At 44.8% G+C, this 18,527-nt stretch overlaps 1 protein-coding gene across 1 annotated transcript in view; it reads right to left on the reverse strand.

The window, feature by feature from the left end:
• Tmed10 (transmembrane p24 trafficking protein 10) overlaps positions 1–15,071 on the reverse strand; it is a 40,752-nt gene extending 25,681 nt beyond the window's left edge. The window contains exon 1 of the mRNA XM_004624868.2: positions 14,787–15,071. Coding sequence (XP_004624925.1) covers positions 14,787–15,011 — 225 coding nt within the window. The 5' untranslated portion in view covers positions 15,012–15,071. The remainder of the gene's footprint in view (positions 1–14,786) is intronic.
• Between the last annotated feature and the right edge of the window lie 3,456 nt (positions 15,072–18,527).

Here is an 18,527-nt window from a genome sequence, read left to right on the forward strand (position 1 = left end):
AAGGAACACAAACTGAAGCACCTATAGAGCAAGTATCCAGTCCCTTTATCTGACAAGAAGAGACCGTAGGGAGTCCAAAAATGACTCAGCTTTTAATGTGATACAGAAGGACCCAGCATGAGGTATTGTGCGTCCCTTGTCCTTCACTGTGAAGAGTTTGCGAGCCCCGGTCCAACGGGCCTATTATCTGAAAACACACAAACACAGAACAAGTACCACTACTGTAAAGATGCTGTAGCTTCAGACTGGGAAAATAAAAGAAATGCTTTCAAAAGGCTACCACAGGGTGAAGGGCATTGGGGTAGAACCGGTACTGGAGAGAAAAGAAAATACGGCAGCTCTGATGGCCTAGCAACAACATTTAACAGACATATAATAAATTTACCCGATCTTTCCATCAAAATCAAGTTCAAAGTCTATCAACTGAAATCCTGAAATTGGAGGATGCCATCTAGAACAAATGCAAACTCAGGCTACCAGAAGTATTTAACACTAAATTCTTGCAAATTTCCAATATAACTCAGGGATGTAGCACACAGAAGTATTACTTAAAATATGAGCAAGGAGGCTGGAAAGCTTTTTTGCAAAAGTATGGAGAATCAGGGCAAAAATTTCCAGGCACTGGTAGGATAATGGGTAAATGCTCTCTTCCTGCTCCCACCAGCACTTGCTCCATGAACTCAGCACAGGCAATGCGTCACGCCTGCCGGGAGGGCGCTGGCGGGCAGAAAAGCGGAGAGAGGGCAGCAGCGCAAAGACCAGTCCTGCCCTAACAATACCACTGCGGGGGTGAGGCCAGATCAAATGTTTTTTTTCATACTGTTCCAAAGTTATTTACGGTAAAAACCTGCAGCATGACCCTTTTAGATACAAACAAAGCCTTGTTCCTTCCTAACAGCCAGTTCCTTGATTTCCCACACGTTACTCTGAACAATGAGGCTGGGGGCACGGGATAAAGCAGATGACATCAACCTCCCTCGAGTCAGAGGCTTGTTTGGGAGCCCGAGCTTTGGTGTGTGGCCAGCTGGCTGGTTTCACAGAGGGCTCCACTGTCCAGGCTGCCAGGCTGATGTGAGTATGGGACAGCGGCTTAGGGCCCACACTGTCAGCAGCGCGCATAAGAAACAGCAGAGCAGCCACTGCACCCCCCCCCCCCGCCATCTATAAATTTGTTCCTCTTCCTAGAAACTAGTTCAGTCTTTGGAAGTTACCGTTAAGATGTAGAACAGCAATTTCAAACTCTGAACAGTCCTCTAGATCAGTTCAAAGCAGGGAAAGCTATAGACAGCCATTCACTGAATAAGCTCTAAATGAGGTAATGTATTCTTTAGCTTTTATGGAGAAGAAAATATAAGATCAGGTTTTGGTTAAAAACTATATTGAAAATAATAAAAAATAAAGGCTAGACTGTATTTAATACAAAAACATTTTAATATAATTACATGTTAATGGACCAATAGATCTTTTGTACTCAGCCATCTTTTCACTGATTTTTTTTTTTTTTCTAATTGGGACAATAATCATACTAAACATAAATTTAAGAGGGTTGTATTTTCTCCAACAGAAAAAGATCAGGGGCTGGGGAGATGGCTCAGTGGAGTAAGCGCCTCCCTGGCAAGCACAAGGGTCTGAGTTCAATCCCCGGTTCCGGAAAAAAAAAAAAAAAAGAAAAAGAAAAAGATCAGCCTGAGTAAGGGTCCAAATGGTAGTTAGTGATAAAAGGTGGGCTATTTTTGAGAAGTGAACAAAAGTATCCTATTTTTTCTCCTTTATACAGACACTAGTAGCAATAAGCTGAGATGGGTACTGTTGTCCCCAACCCCAAATCTGAAAACTACTACGTACGTATTAGCTCTCATGTAATTTTTCCTTCTTTCTTTTTTTTTTGAGACCAGGTCTCACTATATAGTTTACGCTGGCCTTGAACTCAGGGTGGAAATCTTTCTGCCTCAGCTAGTTTTTTTTTGTCCTTTTGAGACAGGGTCTTGCTATATAGTTCAGGCTGGACTTGAGCTCACTTTTACCCCAGGCTAGTCTCTAACTTACAATGACCCTCTTGCCTCTGGCTTCCAAGAGCTGGGATTACAGTTGTGTAACCATGGCTTCTCAATCACTAACCTGCTTCTTCATCATTTTTAGGCTTAGACTGTGGTAGGTTCATGACTCAAGGCTGAACTCCTAAGTGATCTGTTTTTCTTTCTTACCTTTAAGTTAGTTGGGAAGAACTGTGGCAATAAATGGATATAATATCCAAATTTTAAAAATTATACTTAATGAGTGAATTAATATTAGCACTTTTGCTGTAAAAACCTGCAGCACGACCCTTTTAGATACAAATCCTTGTTCCTTCCTATTGCCTTGTTCCTTCCTTTTGAAAAACAGCAATAAAAACAATTTAGACCTATCAGAATATTTGAAAGAATGAGAAAGTGTTTATAAATAAATTATCATCAGGCTTTTCTTTCCTTTCTGGTGATGAAACAATTATTTGTTTCCAAAGCATAAACCACTCTTAGACTATAACATTTTCAGGTCTTAAAAACAATTCATCTCCAATTTTCACTATTAATAAGCATTCTAAATAACAAATAATAGAGGATCCTATTAAACTATTACAGAATCAGATCTTAATGAAAATGTGGTTTTCAATTCGAAGTCAAGAAAGCTGTCAAGAGAACTAAGACTCTGAGTTCTTACAACCGGCTTTTATTATGAACTTGAAACAACAGGTTAGCTTCTCTAATAAGTACTAATGAGTTGATTCTTTCTGCTTCAATTCTGTGCAGGAAAATAGCTGATACTACTGAGTCTGACTCAGTCTTCGTTGTCATGAAAAAGTTAGAGGGGATAGGTTTGATTCAGCTGGAAATCTCAACACAAAACCTCCATGTTGGCTGGAAGCAGCAGAGTCCCCCACCATCTCCACTAGCTTCTCTGTTCTGAGGCCCTCCCTGACTACTCAAATAACACATCCCACCGATCTCTCCTCGACCACCCCATCAATCTCTGCCAAGTTAGATTTTTAACTTCCTTTTTTGTCTTTGTTCCTCATTACAACTAAAGGATCATGTCCTCTATTCATTTTTAATACACAACCAGGTCTGCCTGGCACATAGTAAGTATTAAACAAATGCTTGATCAGTGGAAGAATCACACACACACACACACACACACACACACACACAATACTTAAAATTTTTCTCTTTAAAATATTCCATATTCTGAAGCCAGGTGTGGTGCCACACACTTGTAATACCAGCATCTGGTAAGCTGAGACAGGAGGATGGATTACTTTTTGAGTTCAAGGTCAGTTGAACTATATAGTGAGACAGTCTCAAGGAAAAAAAATCTATACCTAGCCACCTTAATGACATAAAGACTTTGAAAATCAGGTGAGTAATTCAATTTTCATTCAATACCTAGCTAAACAAGGACTGTCAATATTTTTGGAGGACCTTAATAGGCCCTGCATAATAAAAACCCACTCTGAAATCTCCAAGATGATCATCACATCACAAAATTACAGTTGCCTTGTGCTGAACACACAGTATCAAATTGGTCTCACCTAGAGAAGTTAAGGTTGCATCAAAGGGAAGAATGAGCCTGGCAACTGAGAACTCCACCTTGAGAGGAAAAGCTGTGTCTCCTCTAGCTTCTGAGGCCCCAGCGAGGGTCTGGCAGCCCCACCACACCCCGGCACCATGTACCAGTGCCTTCTGCACCTGTCGTCTAGAGCCCGCTGGCACTGATGGAAAACCAGTCCTTTATGATGGAACGGCTCTCCCCTTCCCTTAAGCCCAGGGAGCTGGATGCCATTTGATTTTTCAACAATTTCCTGCACTGCATTGCACCATTCTTCCCTGCCTCCAGGTGGGGAGGGAGCGTTCCCCAGGAATTCTCCATAAATTCTGAAAGAAACCACTTGCCTCAGTCCTAACAATTCTGAGCCCACACCCCCTCCTCCAAGAGATGAAAGGAGAAGGGTTCAGTAATCCTCCAAGACCACACATCATTTCAGTGTGGAGCTGCTGGGGTTTGAACTTAAAAGCTACCAAAGTCCAGATTCTCATGGGCTCTTCCTACCCTCACAAAAGCCACTGGTTTGAACCACTGGTGCTACCTGCATGACTGTACCACTGGGTGACTTGTAGCAATGGATCTGAATACTTTTATTGGTCACTAATAAAAGTAATAAAAAGCCACCCAATAGGACAGTCATGCTTGTACCACTAATGGTACAAGCCACCTGGCAGCAAGACATATGGATTATGCTGCCCTGAATGAGTTAATAAGACTAACTACTGCACACCTGTAATTTCAGTGCTTTTAAGAGATGGAGGCAGAATGAGCACAAGTTGAGCAATTTAGTGACAGCAAAAACATATCTCAAAATAAAAGACTGAAAAAGGAGCTGGGAATATAGCTCAGTGTAAAGGCCCTAGGTTCAACCCTTAGTGCTAAGAAGAAAAAAAAAAAATTAAGGTATTTAACTTAGTCACACAACAAAGAATACATTTAACTGCAGACACAAAGAGGGGTAAGATATTAAGGAATCCACAAAGGAAACATCTCACTGCACAAAAAGCAGTGTCAAACAGGATGCAGTGGAAGCACACAGGAGGCACTGAGTAAAAGTAAAGACTTATCCAGGTTAAGACACCATGTTCAAAGAACTGCAGGATGATGGTCTGGCACCTGCTCTTTTGTTAGACTATTCCTTCTGAAGTCCCACTATGGGCCAGGCTCTATACCAGACTTAAGAATCGTGATGAGACACAGCCTCTGCTTAAGGGACTTACAGTCGTCTGAAGAGATGGGTAAACATAAACTGCAACACAGACACAGTACAGAGGTGCATTCACTGGACATTAAAATACTCCTGGACGAGAAGGTGAAGTAGGTTGCTTCATGCACTTTTAAGAGATCCTTAAAAAGAGATCACCTTGACAGCAACCATTGAAGGACCGTAGCCATGGCCCTACGCTATCCCACAGCTGTGCGCTTCAACAAGGTCCACAAGGTGACTAAGAATGTGGGCAAACTGAGGCATAGCCGCTGTCGCAGACCCCTCACCTAACACACCAAGTTTGTGCAAGACGTGATCTGGGAGTTGTGCGGCTTCGCCCCTACAACTGGCGCCATGGAGCTGCTCAAGGTCTCCAAGGACAAACACACCCTCAAGTTCATCAAGAAAAGGGTGGGGACACACATCCATGCCAAGAGGAAGTGAGGAGCTGAGCAACGTGCTGGCCGCTGTGAGGAAGAGAGCTGCCAAGGACTGAGCCCCAAAAAGAGAGATCACCTTATTCTGAGCAACCAGCAAATACCTCTAGTTGGCCAGCTTTCATACTACAGAAAGTCCTTGTTTCTCCTACCTCAACTTAAACTACTGCTGCTTAACGAGAGCAATCGTCTCCATTTTGGCTGAGCCTGACCCTAATTTCTCGTATTTATGTACAGAACTGGCTAGGACTTTTCCTTATTTCTTCAAGCTTTAAGCAATGCGTTATCATCTAGCCAAGGCGCTGATGGTAGTCTTTGAAGATGGAACATGTACTTCCCCAGTAACCCCTACTTGCTGCTCTTTAATATGAGCTAGGATAAGACAGGATGAAGAGCCAGTGCTCCATGCTGTCGGCTGGAATCAAACCCTCAAGCCTCGAGACAGAGGCTATGATGTCCAGGGGCTTGAAAAATTACACCAGAGCTAAAGCACTGGATCCCAAAACATTATACTAGCTCAACAGCACAATGCAAATTACTTTCTGCATACCCCTTCCTCTGTGTACAGCAGAGGTAACTGCAGGCCGCCCACCTAGCCCAGCCTACGGCACTCACATCTGCCACTCTCAAGTCCCTCATCCCCAAGGCACGCTCTTCTTCACAAATAAGTAAACGCTGGGTTCTGTCTTGAGTAAGGGCCTTTGTTCCAGATAGCTATCATCGTGGCTGGCCTTAGGACCCCTTGACTCCCCATAATTATTAATATACTTTAATGTCTTTATCCTTGCGGTGGGTTGCACTGGAAGTGGCAGATTAGAATTAACTTGACAGGATTCCAATAAATTATCCTGAGGATTACAAATACGAACTTTTCAAACCAAGCCAAGGACCAGGAAGGGCTGTTCATAAGCCACTAGACATGTGACCAGAAAAGGCTACTGACAGGCTGTCCGGAGGCCTGGCAGGCAGCCTGTTATACTGTGCTCAGGTATTACATTTTCGAGCTGAGGACGGGCCCTGAGAGAATCCTTGGGGCAGAGTCTGAGCCTCTGGTGGTCAAAACATAAGAAAATGCAGAACTAAATATAGAAACACTGAAAATGGTTGTAAGTGTGCTAAGGGGCTGATTCTAACCACCTGCACAACATATTACCTTTTTAAAAAATGGGGTCCTACATGTCATTCTTCATACAAAGGAACCAGGACTCATAGGAAGAATAGCTGTCCTGAGATCTGGGAATGGACATATAATCTTGAGCTTGCAATCTTCCTGACTCAGCCTCCCAGACGGCTGGGCTTATAGGCATGTGCCCTACTCACTTCATTCTTTTTAAAGTGCTACTTGGAGTGCCTTAGTAGTATCATACTAGTTGATTTAACCATATGGGGCCAGACAAACATGGTCTAATTCCATCAGTTCCTTGAGAATAATTCTTCTTAGGGGCTGGGAAGATAGCTAAACAGTATAAGCGCCTGCCTGGCAAGCCCAATGCCCCAAGTTTGAGTCCCAGTACCGCAAACAAACAAACAGCCACCCCCCCCAAGAATTCCACTTAGTAAATGTGGAGCTGGGTGTGGTGGTAATGTGTGTAATCCCACCAATCAGGAGGCTGAGGCAGGAAGATCACCATAAATTCAAGACTAGCCTGAATTACACAGTGAGACCTTGTCTCATAAACCAAAACGAGGGGAGGAGTGGAATAACAACTGGAAAATGTTCATTTCGTGACCTTAATGAATAAATTCACACAATAGGTCAAGGACTGATGGCTTCAGGTGGAACATCTGGGCAGGCTGAAAATGACCCTTTCTCTCAAAAAGCCCCCATCCTACTCCTCACAACTTGTGGGTACGTTATTTTATACGGCAAAGGCGCCTGCACAGATGGATTAAGGGCCTTGAGGTGGGGGTTACCCTAAGGGTCTTCTAGGGGAGGATGGGGAAAGGGGACAGAGAGAATCAAAAGATGGAAAGTGGGAAGCAGGGAGAGGAGTGGACGGAAGGGCTTTGAAGATGAAAAGGTCAAAGAGCCAGATGGTCTCTAGAAGCTAAAAAACACAAGGAAAGTGATCCTGCTTCCAAGCCTCCAGAAGGAACACAGCCCCGCTGACACCTCACTTTAGGACTTCTGGCCCCCAGAACTGTTAAGGTGAATGTCTGTGTGCCACTAAGTGCCAGAGTTCACCACTGTAGCAGTAAGGCAGCCATCAACACGGCAACTTACTGATCCATCCGAGCAGCTCTGAGAGGCAGGGAAAGAACTGCAGCAGCATCACATGACGTACACACCGCCAGGGAAGCTCCCTTGCCAAAGAGGTGAATCTCCATCACTTAAATTTTTTTACTGAATTTAGGACAGGGTGTACAGGGTGTACCAGGTGTACAGGGTCTCACTACACAGACCAGACTCGTAGTGACTCTGTTTTCAGTCTCCTAAGAGCTGGGACTACAGGTGCGCACCACCACGCCTAGTCTCAATTGCTCTCTCAGCATGCCCCAGGAGTGGGGTCGGCACGGCGTGGATGGAACCCTGGCTGCTGCGCTCTGCCTAGGCAGGCGCTTTCGTCCACTGAGCTATTTGGCCAGCCCTTCATCACTTAATTCTTATAAAGATAATATGGGGACTGAACTGGTTAAAGGATACACGCAAGGAGAAACAAGTCGAATCCTAAAGGTGTATACTCTGGTTTCTCTTCAGATCGCATAAATCTTTTGCCTTTTACCAAATCCTAAAGGTGGGATATTCTTTGAAGACAATTAACTGACATAACTGAAAACAAAACAAAACAAAAAAAGAAGAAAGGCAATGAGTAGACTATTCTAGATTAAATAGATCGAGAGACTCGGCAAATTAACCTTAACAGGTTTTTTTTCTTTTTGTGGAACTGGGGATTGAACTCAGGCCCTTGCGCTTGCCAGGCCAGCACTTATCCTACTGAGTCGTCTCCCCGGCCCTAAGCAGGTATGTGTGAAACAAGTGCAGAACGTTAATATCTGCACATGCCAGAGGGCTGCAGTGATCATTCAACATCTTTGAGGCTGGTCTTACCTTCTTGCTCAGGCTGCTCTCGGATTTTCAACCTCAGTGTGGTCATGCTGCACCTGCTGGGCCAGCACTACACAACACACATCTTAACACGTGAACTACATCACCGCCCTCAGCTTTTTAAAGAGACGAAGCCTTGCTTTGCTGCCCCGGTTGGGCCTGAATTCTTGGACTCAATTCTCCTGCCCTAGTTTCCCAAGTCGCCAGGCCCAGAAGCCCCACCACCATGCCCCACTTCATTGCTAATGGGAAGCAGGACTACAGCTATGTAACACTGGCTATGTTTATATTTTCAAAGAGAGTCATGCTAAAGTGTGCAGGCCTAAAAATGTGACACTTGGGATTTATGTTAAATCAATGTGACATAAAATTATAAAGAGGGCTGGCCAGATAGCTCAGCGGACTAAAGCGCCTGCTTAGGTAGAGCACAGTGGTTGGGGTTCAATCCCTGACATGCTGTGCCAGTGCACTGAGATGGCGACTGAGACTGGGCGTAGTGGTGCAATCCCAGCACTTGGGCGGCTGAAAACAGGAGAAACACTACGAGTCCGATGTGTAGTGAGACCATGCAGACCTTGTACTAAATATATAAAAAATACAATTATATGGACTGGGGAGATAGCTCAGTAGAATAAGCGCTTGCCTGGCAAGTGCAGGGTTGAGCTCAATCCCTGGTATCGCAAAAAGAAGAAAAAAAAAAAAAAAAAGAAAAAAGAAATGAAAAGAAAAAGAAAGAAAGGAAAGTCAGACATGGTGGCTCATACCTGTAAACCCGGCAATAGCAAGAGGATTTTAGGGCATTCAAAGCCAGCCTAGGGTACAAAGTGAGTTCAAGGCTAGCATAAGCTACTTAGCAAATCTCTAAGAAAAAACAAAGAATCCCAACAAAACACCACACACACACACACACACACACACACACACACAGCAATAAAGGGAAAGAACTGCCACTGAAATAAATACGAGGGGCTGGTGAGATGGCTCAGTGGTCTAAAGCACCTACTTAGAACAAGCTTAGCAAAGCACAGGGACCGAGGTTCAATCCCCCAGCACCACATGCCAGCCAGCCCGCCCCCTGGTGGGCTGAGCTGGCCACACACACTCACACACACACAAATAAAATTAAAAAAATAAATAAATAAATATGAACCCCCAAACTCCTGAATCTAGGTAATGAGCATAATGACAGACTCACTGCACCAGTTTCCATAACACTGAAAACAAAGCCAGTGCTCAAAATAACTGAAGTGGTTGGCGACATTTAAAAACCAACAGCTTGGCTCAGCAGCACAGCTCCTGCCTGGCAAGCATGAAGCCCTGTGTTCAATTCCTGGTACCAAAAAAGGAAAAACTAGACTAAACTAATCTAACCTAACAGCTTTCAAGGCCAGCCTAGCCTACATCAAAAAACAAAACAAGCTGGATGTGGTGGAACACCCCTGTAATCCCAGTACTTGGGAGGCTGAGGCAGAAATACTGTCAGGGGGTAAGGCCAATATGAGCTACACTGTGAGTTCAAGGGCAGCCTGAACTACATATTGAAATCCTGCTTCAAAAACGAACACACAAAAAATATCTAGCCCAATTCACCTCTTTATATTACCTCTTAGTATCTGTGTTTAGGACTATAGTAGCCCAATTCAGCGGTCACACTGGATGCAGAGCGGCTGAGGGAAGGTAAAACACCATTGTAGATGTATACTCCTGCTAGGCCAGGTCTCCGCCTTCACCCAGTTTGATTCCTGGCAGGTTGTACCACAGCTTGTTTTTACCTAGTGTTTACTAAAAGCAAGGTGATATACTTAGCACTCTAGAAATTATGAGCATGAAAATCTTTCCTGCCCTTGGGGTACTAATGTAAGTCTAATACGGAGGAGAGGCATAAACCTAAGAAATTACAAGAATGAAACCAGGCATGGTGGTGCACACCTGTAGCCCCAGCACTCGGGAAGCTGAGGCAGGAGGATCAACTGAGGTCAAGGCCAGCCTGGGCTGCAAAGTAAGACCAGCCTGAACTGCAAAGGGAGACCCTATCTCAAAAGCAGAAGAGGAAGGAGGGAGGGAGGGAGGGAGGGAGAAACAGACAGAGACAGAGACAGAGACAGACAGAGAAACACAGAAGATGAGAGACCCTTTCATTAGTCAAATCCTTTGATCCAATAAATTACAGTGTATGAAGAAACAGAAAACCACCCTCAGCCAGGCATGGTGGCCCATGCTTATAATACCAGAATCTGAGAGGCTGAGGCAGGAGGACTGCTGCAAATTCAAGGCCAGGGTGCGCTACACAGTGAGTTCAAGACCAGCCTAAACTGCATAGTAGAAACCTTGTGTCACAGGGGCCGGGGAAATAGCTCAGTGGAGTAAGTGCTTGCCTGGCAAGTGCAAGGTCCTGAGTTCAATCCCTGGTACCACCAAAAATCAAAAAAGAAACCCTGTGTTAAAACAAACAAAAGTAAAAACCAAAACACCAAGACAGAAGCATGACCCTCAAAACATCTATGTCCCTAAAATTTCACCACCAAGACTTGCATGGGTAGACAGAACTGCCCTACTCAAAGAAAATGATAGAAGTGTGGGTTGGCCAGGCATGGTGGCACATGCTATAATCCCAGTGCTGGGAAGGCTAAGGCAGGGATGATCACTACAAGTTCAAGGCTAGGATGGGTTACATCCTGAGTTCAAAGTTAGCCTGAACTACACAGCAAGATGCGGCTGGGAGGGATGGGGGGAGAAATAAATGGATCAGGGAGATAGCTCAGTGGCATAAGCACCTGCCTGGCAAGCTCAAGGTCTCCAGTTCAATCCTTAGTATCCGGAAAAAAAAAAAAAAAAAGAAGAGAATGCATAGGTCACAAAAACTATAGTGCTTGAAGGTAGTTTCTTAAAAAATAGTAAATCAGACATTTATTCTATCATTACTACTAAATTCTAATACCTTAAACATAAGTTATGGTCTTATTTTTTAAGCTATAATTTTACTGTATCTTAAGTTCTATTTAAAAAGTAAAAATGGGGGGGCTTGCGGGTTAGTTCAGTTGTTTAAGCGCCTACTCTGGCAAAACCACTCAGGGGACCATGGGGGACATGCCTTACCAGATGTGCCCTTAAGGCAGCCTGAGCCAGGAAAAAACCCCTCAAAAAAAAAACATATATGCAAAATTATTACTGAAAAAGATGATCACGCTCATTGTGAAAAAATAAAATTACCTACCTCACAGTCCCACAGAAATCATTCCTAAAATTTATTTGGAACCAGAAAAGACCTAGAATAGCAAACGCAATCCTGGGCAATAAGGACAAAGCAGGAGGCATTACAATTCCTGACTTGAAATTATACTACGAGGCTACTGTGATAAAATCAGCATGGTACTGGCAACGAAATAGACCTGAGGATCAATGGGATAAATTAGAAGATGCTGAAGCCTCTACGAACACACTCAGCCACCTTATCTTTGATAAAGGGGCCAAACATACTCACTGGAAGAAAGATAGCCTCTTTAACAAATAGTGCTGGAAAAACTGGCTCTCTACATGCCGAAAACTAAAACTTGACCCAGGTCTATCACCGTGCACTAAGCTAAAAGTCAAAATGGATTAAAGATCTAAGCATTAAAACAGAAACACTAAATCTCCTGAAAGAGAAAGTAGGAGGAACTCCTGAAGACATAGGGGTAGGCAAAGAGTTCATGAACAAAAATCAATTCACACGGGAAACACTTGAAAGAATTAACAACTGGGACCTCCTCTTATTGAGAAGTTTTTGCACGTCAAAAAAAATTACCAACAAAGTGAAAAGACAACCCACAAATATGGAAAAAATCTTGACAAATAAGTACTCAGACAAAGGTCAGCTCTCTAGAATTTATAAAGAACTAAAAAATACTAGGGCCCCAAAATTTAAAGACCTAATCCAGAAATGAACATCTGAGATGAACACACATTTCTCAGAGGATGAAATTAAAGAAGCGAATAAATATATGAAAAAATACTCCACATCACTAGATATCCATGAAATGCAAATTAAAATAACACTGAGATATCATCTCACCCCAGGAAGAATGGCTATCATAAAGAAATCAAATGTTGGAGAGGCTGTGGGGAAAAAGGAACCCTTCTCCACTGTTGGTGGAAATGTAGACTGGTGCAACCGTTATGGAAATCAGTGCGGAGACTCCTTAGAAAACTAGGACTGGAAATGGCATTTAAACCAGCTATTCCCCTACTGGGAATTTTCCCAGAGGATCTGAAAACATATCATAGGTATATATGTGTGCCTATGTTCATAGTAGCACAATTTGTGATAGCCAAATCTTGGAAACAACCAAGATGCCCATCACCTGAGGAATGGATGAAAAAGATGCAGTATTTTTATACAATGGAGTATTACTCAGCCATAAAGAATGATAAGCTCAAAGTAAGTGGATGCCACTTGAAGATATACTCATAAGTGAAATAAACCAGACACATATGTGTACATATCGTATACTTTACCTAGTATAAGAACTCAAAAGAAATACAAATAGAAAGGCATAATACAATTAAAAGGAAAACAAGAACCTGAGGACTAGACAATGAAGAGAGAGCAAGGAGAAGAGCTAGGAAACATGACAGAGGCAAGCCATACAGTTATATGTACAAGATGGGTAAGGCAATGATCCTGAGAATCTTCAGAAGATTTTCGAATCTAGCAGTTAATTGGAAGGATTCTCACCCTGCCTAACTATATATACTGACACTTGTGAACTAAGCAACTGCACTGAAGATGGCAATTTGTAATAGTAGGTTCATGTTTGGAGTGCCTGTCATTCTGGTCTTCTGAATATGTGCGGCTTGTCATGACATGCCCGTTGCTGCCGTGCTGTCTCTTGGGTAGATGATTGTTTAAAAAGGAAGGGAGTGGTGAATGAAGGCAGGAGACAGGAAAAGGAGTGTTGTGGGGACTGTCCCGCAACAATGGTGTACATGGTTAGATTTCTGGACTTATGTGTAAACATATATAATTATTCCTATTTTTAAAATATATGTTAATTTTTTAAGTTTCTTTTGTCATATTCTGTAGGGACTTAAAGTTTAACATATCAATACTTGATGAAATGGGCTGGCGAGATGGCTCAGTGGTCTGAAGCACCTACTTGGAACAAGCTTGGCAAAGCACAGGGACTGCAGTTCGATCCCCCAGCACCACATGCCAGCCAGCCCCGACCCCTGGTGGGCTGAGCTGGCCACACACACACACACACACACACACAATAAATAAATATTTAAAAAAAAAATACTTGATGAAAAATACCTGTTCCATGTTATGCCTAAGATGTTTTTTTAAAAATTTTATTTATTTATTTGTGTGTGTGTGTGTGGCCAGCTCAGCCCACCAGGGGGCGGGGCTGGCTGGCATGTGGTGCTGGGGGATTGAACCGGGGTCCCTGTGCTTTTGCTAAGCTTGTTCTAAGTAGGTGCTTTCGACCACTGAGCCATCTCACCAGCCCCCTATAATATTTAAATGACAGAACTAAACAAAAAAAAAAGGGGGATACAGATGAATGAACATTTTGTATCTGTGTATTCAAAATGGTTAGGATAGATTAGAGCTACAATCTCTTAAGTCAATGAATAGAGGAATTTGTTCTAATAGTGTTTGTAAATAGGATATCATGTCTGCATCTTGTACAAGCACTAGGAAGACAATATGCATTGTGTTAATTATTGAAACTGTCCTACCAATTTGATTTGAAACTGTCTCATTGCTATTTGTTTCTCAATAAAATTATAAAAAAAAAAAAGAATAAAATTACCTAAAACACAACCAAGACTTGATGTCAAATTAACATTCAAAACCAGGTTAGGCTAAGGTCACTGCAAAATGGGACCATATGGCATTATGGTTATTCTCTATAACCGAAAGTACGGCAGAGATTTAAGCAAGTTCTGACTGTGTCATACCAAAAGGAAGAACTAGAGGTTAAGACTATTTTGTGGCCAATAATGGGCTTTAATCGAGTCCAAGAATTCCAAATTAAAGTGAAGGAGAATATTACTGCAGCCTGATTTTCCTCAACATGCGTAACTACCAAATTAGTAATCGATTTCGTCCATTAAGCCCGTGTGTCCTTCCCAGCCTGTTCGCTCACTTGTAAAATGGAGCTGACAGTACTAGCTATTTCCTGGGCAGTGAAGAACCAAACGTTCGCGTGTGCAAGCGGCGGGCCGGAAGTGACGTCGGCCCCACGAACACGTCCCACTGAGCGAGCGCAGGGGCCTCTCCCGCTTTCGCTGCTCTCCCGCACGTGTCTCGGTGCTGTACGCGGTCAACCCCACACCCCCTCGGCACCCAAACTGTGCAAAACGCTAAGACACAGCCCAACGCGGCGGCGCGGCGGCGCGGGCGGGGCAGGGGCCAGGCGAGGTCCACAGCTCGTCTGCATCTTGGATATCGCGCCGAGGTCCCCGCGCCCAGCCCCGCCGCGCCCCGGCCCCAGCCCCCCGCTCTCCCCGGCCCGCGCCGCCCAGCCCGCACCTTGAGGTGGGTCCGCAGGCCGCCAGCGCCCCCAGACTGGTCGGTGATCTCGTACGCGCCCGTCACGAGCAGGTCCTTGTGGATCTCCTCGCGGAGACATTTGCGAGAATTAATGGGCAGGTGGAAGGAGATGCCGAGGACCCAGCTGGGACCGAGCAGCAACAGAACGAGCAGCGCCAGCGGGCCAGGGCCAGGCCGCGCGTGTCGGCCAGAAGAAGCAGTCATGGTGCCGGAGACTCACCGCTCCGGGCCTCCGCCGCGCCGGAACCGGGGGCGTCACGTGACTGACCTCTGACCTCGCGACGCTGCCGGCGCCGTTTTGGAGACTGGCAGCGGCGCAGTGTGCGCTACAACACTTTAAAAGGGGGGGAAGTCATGGTATCGTATGCTAATCGCCAGTTTGAGTGGTTAAAAAACATACCTTAGCGCTTTAGCACAGAAGTCTTACGGCTGTTGAGGTTAGCGACTACCGAGCCGGCCATGTCAGGTACGGGCAGCCCTGGAAGTAATTCTCTTTTAGCCCCGGAAGCTGCACCGGAGAGTTGTTCAGGGCGGTGACACCATAGCAACGGAGCCCCAATGGGGAACGGCCACAAAGCCCTTCCTTGTGCCCGCCCCCCGGCCGCGCGGGCGACAGCCCGCAGCCAGCCTCCTGCTGCTCTGGTGACCGCGGAAAGGCTGAGGCACTTGGGAGAAGAGTGTCGAGGAAAGATTTTGATACGGCTGTGAGTGAGTGTGAGCCAGTATCTCAGAAAAGATGTAGCTGCCCCGAGATGAGTGTGATCAGGTGGATGTCCAGTTAGTGCCCTTGAGTGGGCTGCAAGGAGAGCTTAGCTTCCGCAAAGTGCAGCTTACTTATTTGGCAAACATTGAGTGTACAGTACTATCTTCAAAGTAAAGCTTAATGCTTTACTTACATGAAATAATATTTTGGTACAGTTTGAGAGATGGGCATAAAATACGATTTAGCAGATTAATGTTGCACAGGGAGGTAAGAATTCGTTTCAGGGCCGGGGAGATAGCTCAGCGGTGTAAGCGCCTGCCTGGCCAGCGCAAGGACGTGGGTTCTCTCCCCTGTGCCGCCTCTCGCTGTGTGGGCCACTGAAACGAGTGTCAGTCATTCCATCAGCTGGGGAGGCTGAGACAGGAGGATCCTCTAGGAGTCTGAGCTGTGTAGTGAGACCCTGTACCAAATCAATCAATGAATCTTAAAAGATAAAAAAGAATTTGCTTCAAATGCAAGAGTTAAGGTCAAGTAGACTAGTCTGGATCAAGTAGACTCACCTGGTAAACATGCGTGCATTCATTACACAGCCACTTCATGAGTACCTACTGCGTGCCAGACACTATACCACTCTAGTACGAGAACATGTTTATTGGTCTAACAAACCAATGCAATTAGAAGCTGAAGGAACAGAGATAAGCAAGAACAACACTGGAGCAGCAGCAAGTGCCTTTGGTCCCAGCTCTTTGGAGGACACAGCAAAAAAAAATGCTTGAGTGTGGCAGTTGCTGGTTAGCCTAAGAAACACAGCAGGGGTCCACCTCTTAAACACACAAAACAGGCGGAGCCTTGGGACGCTGAGGCAGGAGAGTCCCTGAGATTGTGGCCAGCCTGGGCTGCACATTTGAGTTCAAGTCCAGCCTGACAAAAATGAAACCCAAAGAGCGTATAGTAGTTTATTTAGTCATTATCCACTTAATTAATGCTTACTGAGCATGCAAGTACTCCAGAAGATGAATTTAGTGATTTAATTTTTTTTAAATAACTTTTAAGTCCACCTAGTTCTTTTCCTGGAACTAAAGACCCATAAACAAAAGAAGAACAAATGTAAAGAAGCTATTAAACACTTTAAAATTTGATAAATGCCATGTAATAACTATTTTATGAGGTGTCCACTTCAGAACATTTAGTTTGTTTTACTCCCGGTCTAAGATAAGCTTGCTCCTCTGCTGTATGCATCCTGATAATTTGTGTTGGCCTTTTCCCTGCCAATGTGGGCGTCAGTACGAACAGTTATCTTATTCATTGTTTGAAGTCTTAAGGCTCTGCTGACCATTTGCAGGAGATTTGCAGCCCACAAAATACCTGTGTACATGTTTTCATAGTAGGTGATACATTTTAAAATGTTTTACTGTGGTGGCTCACATCTGCAATCCCAGCACTGGGGAAGCTGAGGCAAAAGGATTGACACAAGTTTGAGGCCAACCGAACTGCATGGCAAGATTCTATTTCAAAAAGAAAAAAAAAAAAAAAAAATTGAAACATCAGGGCGTGCACCTGGTAGATCTTTGTGGTGGAGTGTATCTTTGCGAACAGCTTGGACCCCACACTGTTGCTCAGTGACGTGATTCTCCAGCTCAGTGGGTGGCCCAGCTGCCTGCCTTGGGCTGTGGTGTGGGCAATGGAGTACAGTGCCTGGCCATAGGCTGGGGCCGCCGGGGCCGGGGCGTGAACTGCCTGACCCCAGGCCTCCTACGTGAGCTCAGTGTGACTGTAGCCCGGAGCGGAGCGCCTGGTCTGCAATGGGCTGGTCCAAGGCATCTGTCCCTTCATCCACGGCGACTGTGGCTCTGCATGCTTTCCAGACGCCTTTGCCCCCGTGGTGGGGTTCGTAGAATGGATCAACTCCATCATGCACTGTGGCTGGCTCAGCCCCTGAACCCGCCCCAGAGTTCCCAGGAGCAGGACTCACTAGGAACAGGCCACCTTCGCCTCTTCACCTCGACTGTCTGTGATAGCACTCCTCACATCTAGCACAACAAAAGCCACTCTGTTTTGTACAGAAAAAAAAAAAAATCTTACTAGACATGGTGGTGCACTTGGGAGGCTGCAGGAGGACTGCTGCAAGTTCGAGGCCAACCTGGGCTATGCAGTGAGACCCTGCCTCCAACCAACCAACAAGCCACTGTATTCTCTCTTGCATGGTAGCCCATCCTTGCACTGTAGGGCGTGCTTCTTTTCTTGCTTTTACTTGGCCCAAACTCATTCTTTGGAACCTGTTTCTTTTCCGACTTTTAGTCAAACTTGGGGGCCTGCCTGTTAGCTTAGTTGTTTAAGAGCCCGCTTATGCAAACGCAGTCATAAGCGCAGGATACTGCAGTTGGAGTCCCAGCTCCACGTACCTTCCGGACCCGCCCTTAAGGCAGCCTGAGCCAGCCCCCCCCCCCAAACAAAACAAAACTTAGTCAAACTTTGCTAGCATTAAAAAATATTTTCATATATTTACAGACCATCTCATTTGTTTTTCCTTTTTTAAAAAATGTATTTGATGCAGGGTCTCTCTGCACAGCTGGGACTTGTAGTGACCCTCCTGTAGCAGCTACCCTCTTGCTTCACCCTCCAACAGATACATGTTACTGCCCCAGGCTAGTAGTCCTTATTTACACATGAGGACATTGACTTTCTGAGAACTCAAAGAAGGTTTGTGCTGTCTGTGAAAAATTATTCATGACACTTCTTAGAGAACTTCAAAGCAGACACTATGTAAGGGGATTGTTGAGGTTCCTGTTCTGTCAGTGCGACAACCATGATGGGGCCTTGTAGCAGAAGAGGGCACTCAATGTCAACTCCAAGTGCAGGAAAAAATAGGAATTTATAGACAAGGATCAGGGTGGGATTCAGTGGTGGAAAATTACTAAGAGGAAATAGCAAGGATGAATGAAAGATTCTGGCTAAAGAGTTCTCGCTAAAATCAGAACGGTGCAGCGCCAGGGACATAGCTCAGCGGCACTAGCACC

Source organism: Octodon degus, unplaced genomic scaffold (genome assembly GCF_000260255.1).
Source record: "Octodon degus isolate 3935 unplaced genomic scaffold, OctDeg1.0 scaffold00007, whole genome shotgun sequence".
Taxonomy (NCBI): Eukaryota; Metazoa; Chordata; class Mammalia; order Rodentia; family Octodontidae; genus Octodon; species Octodon degus.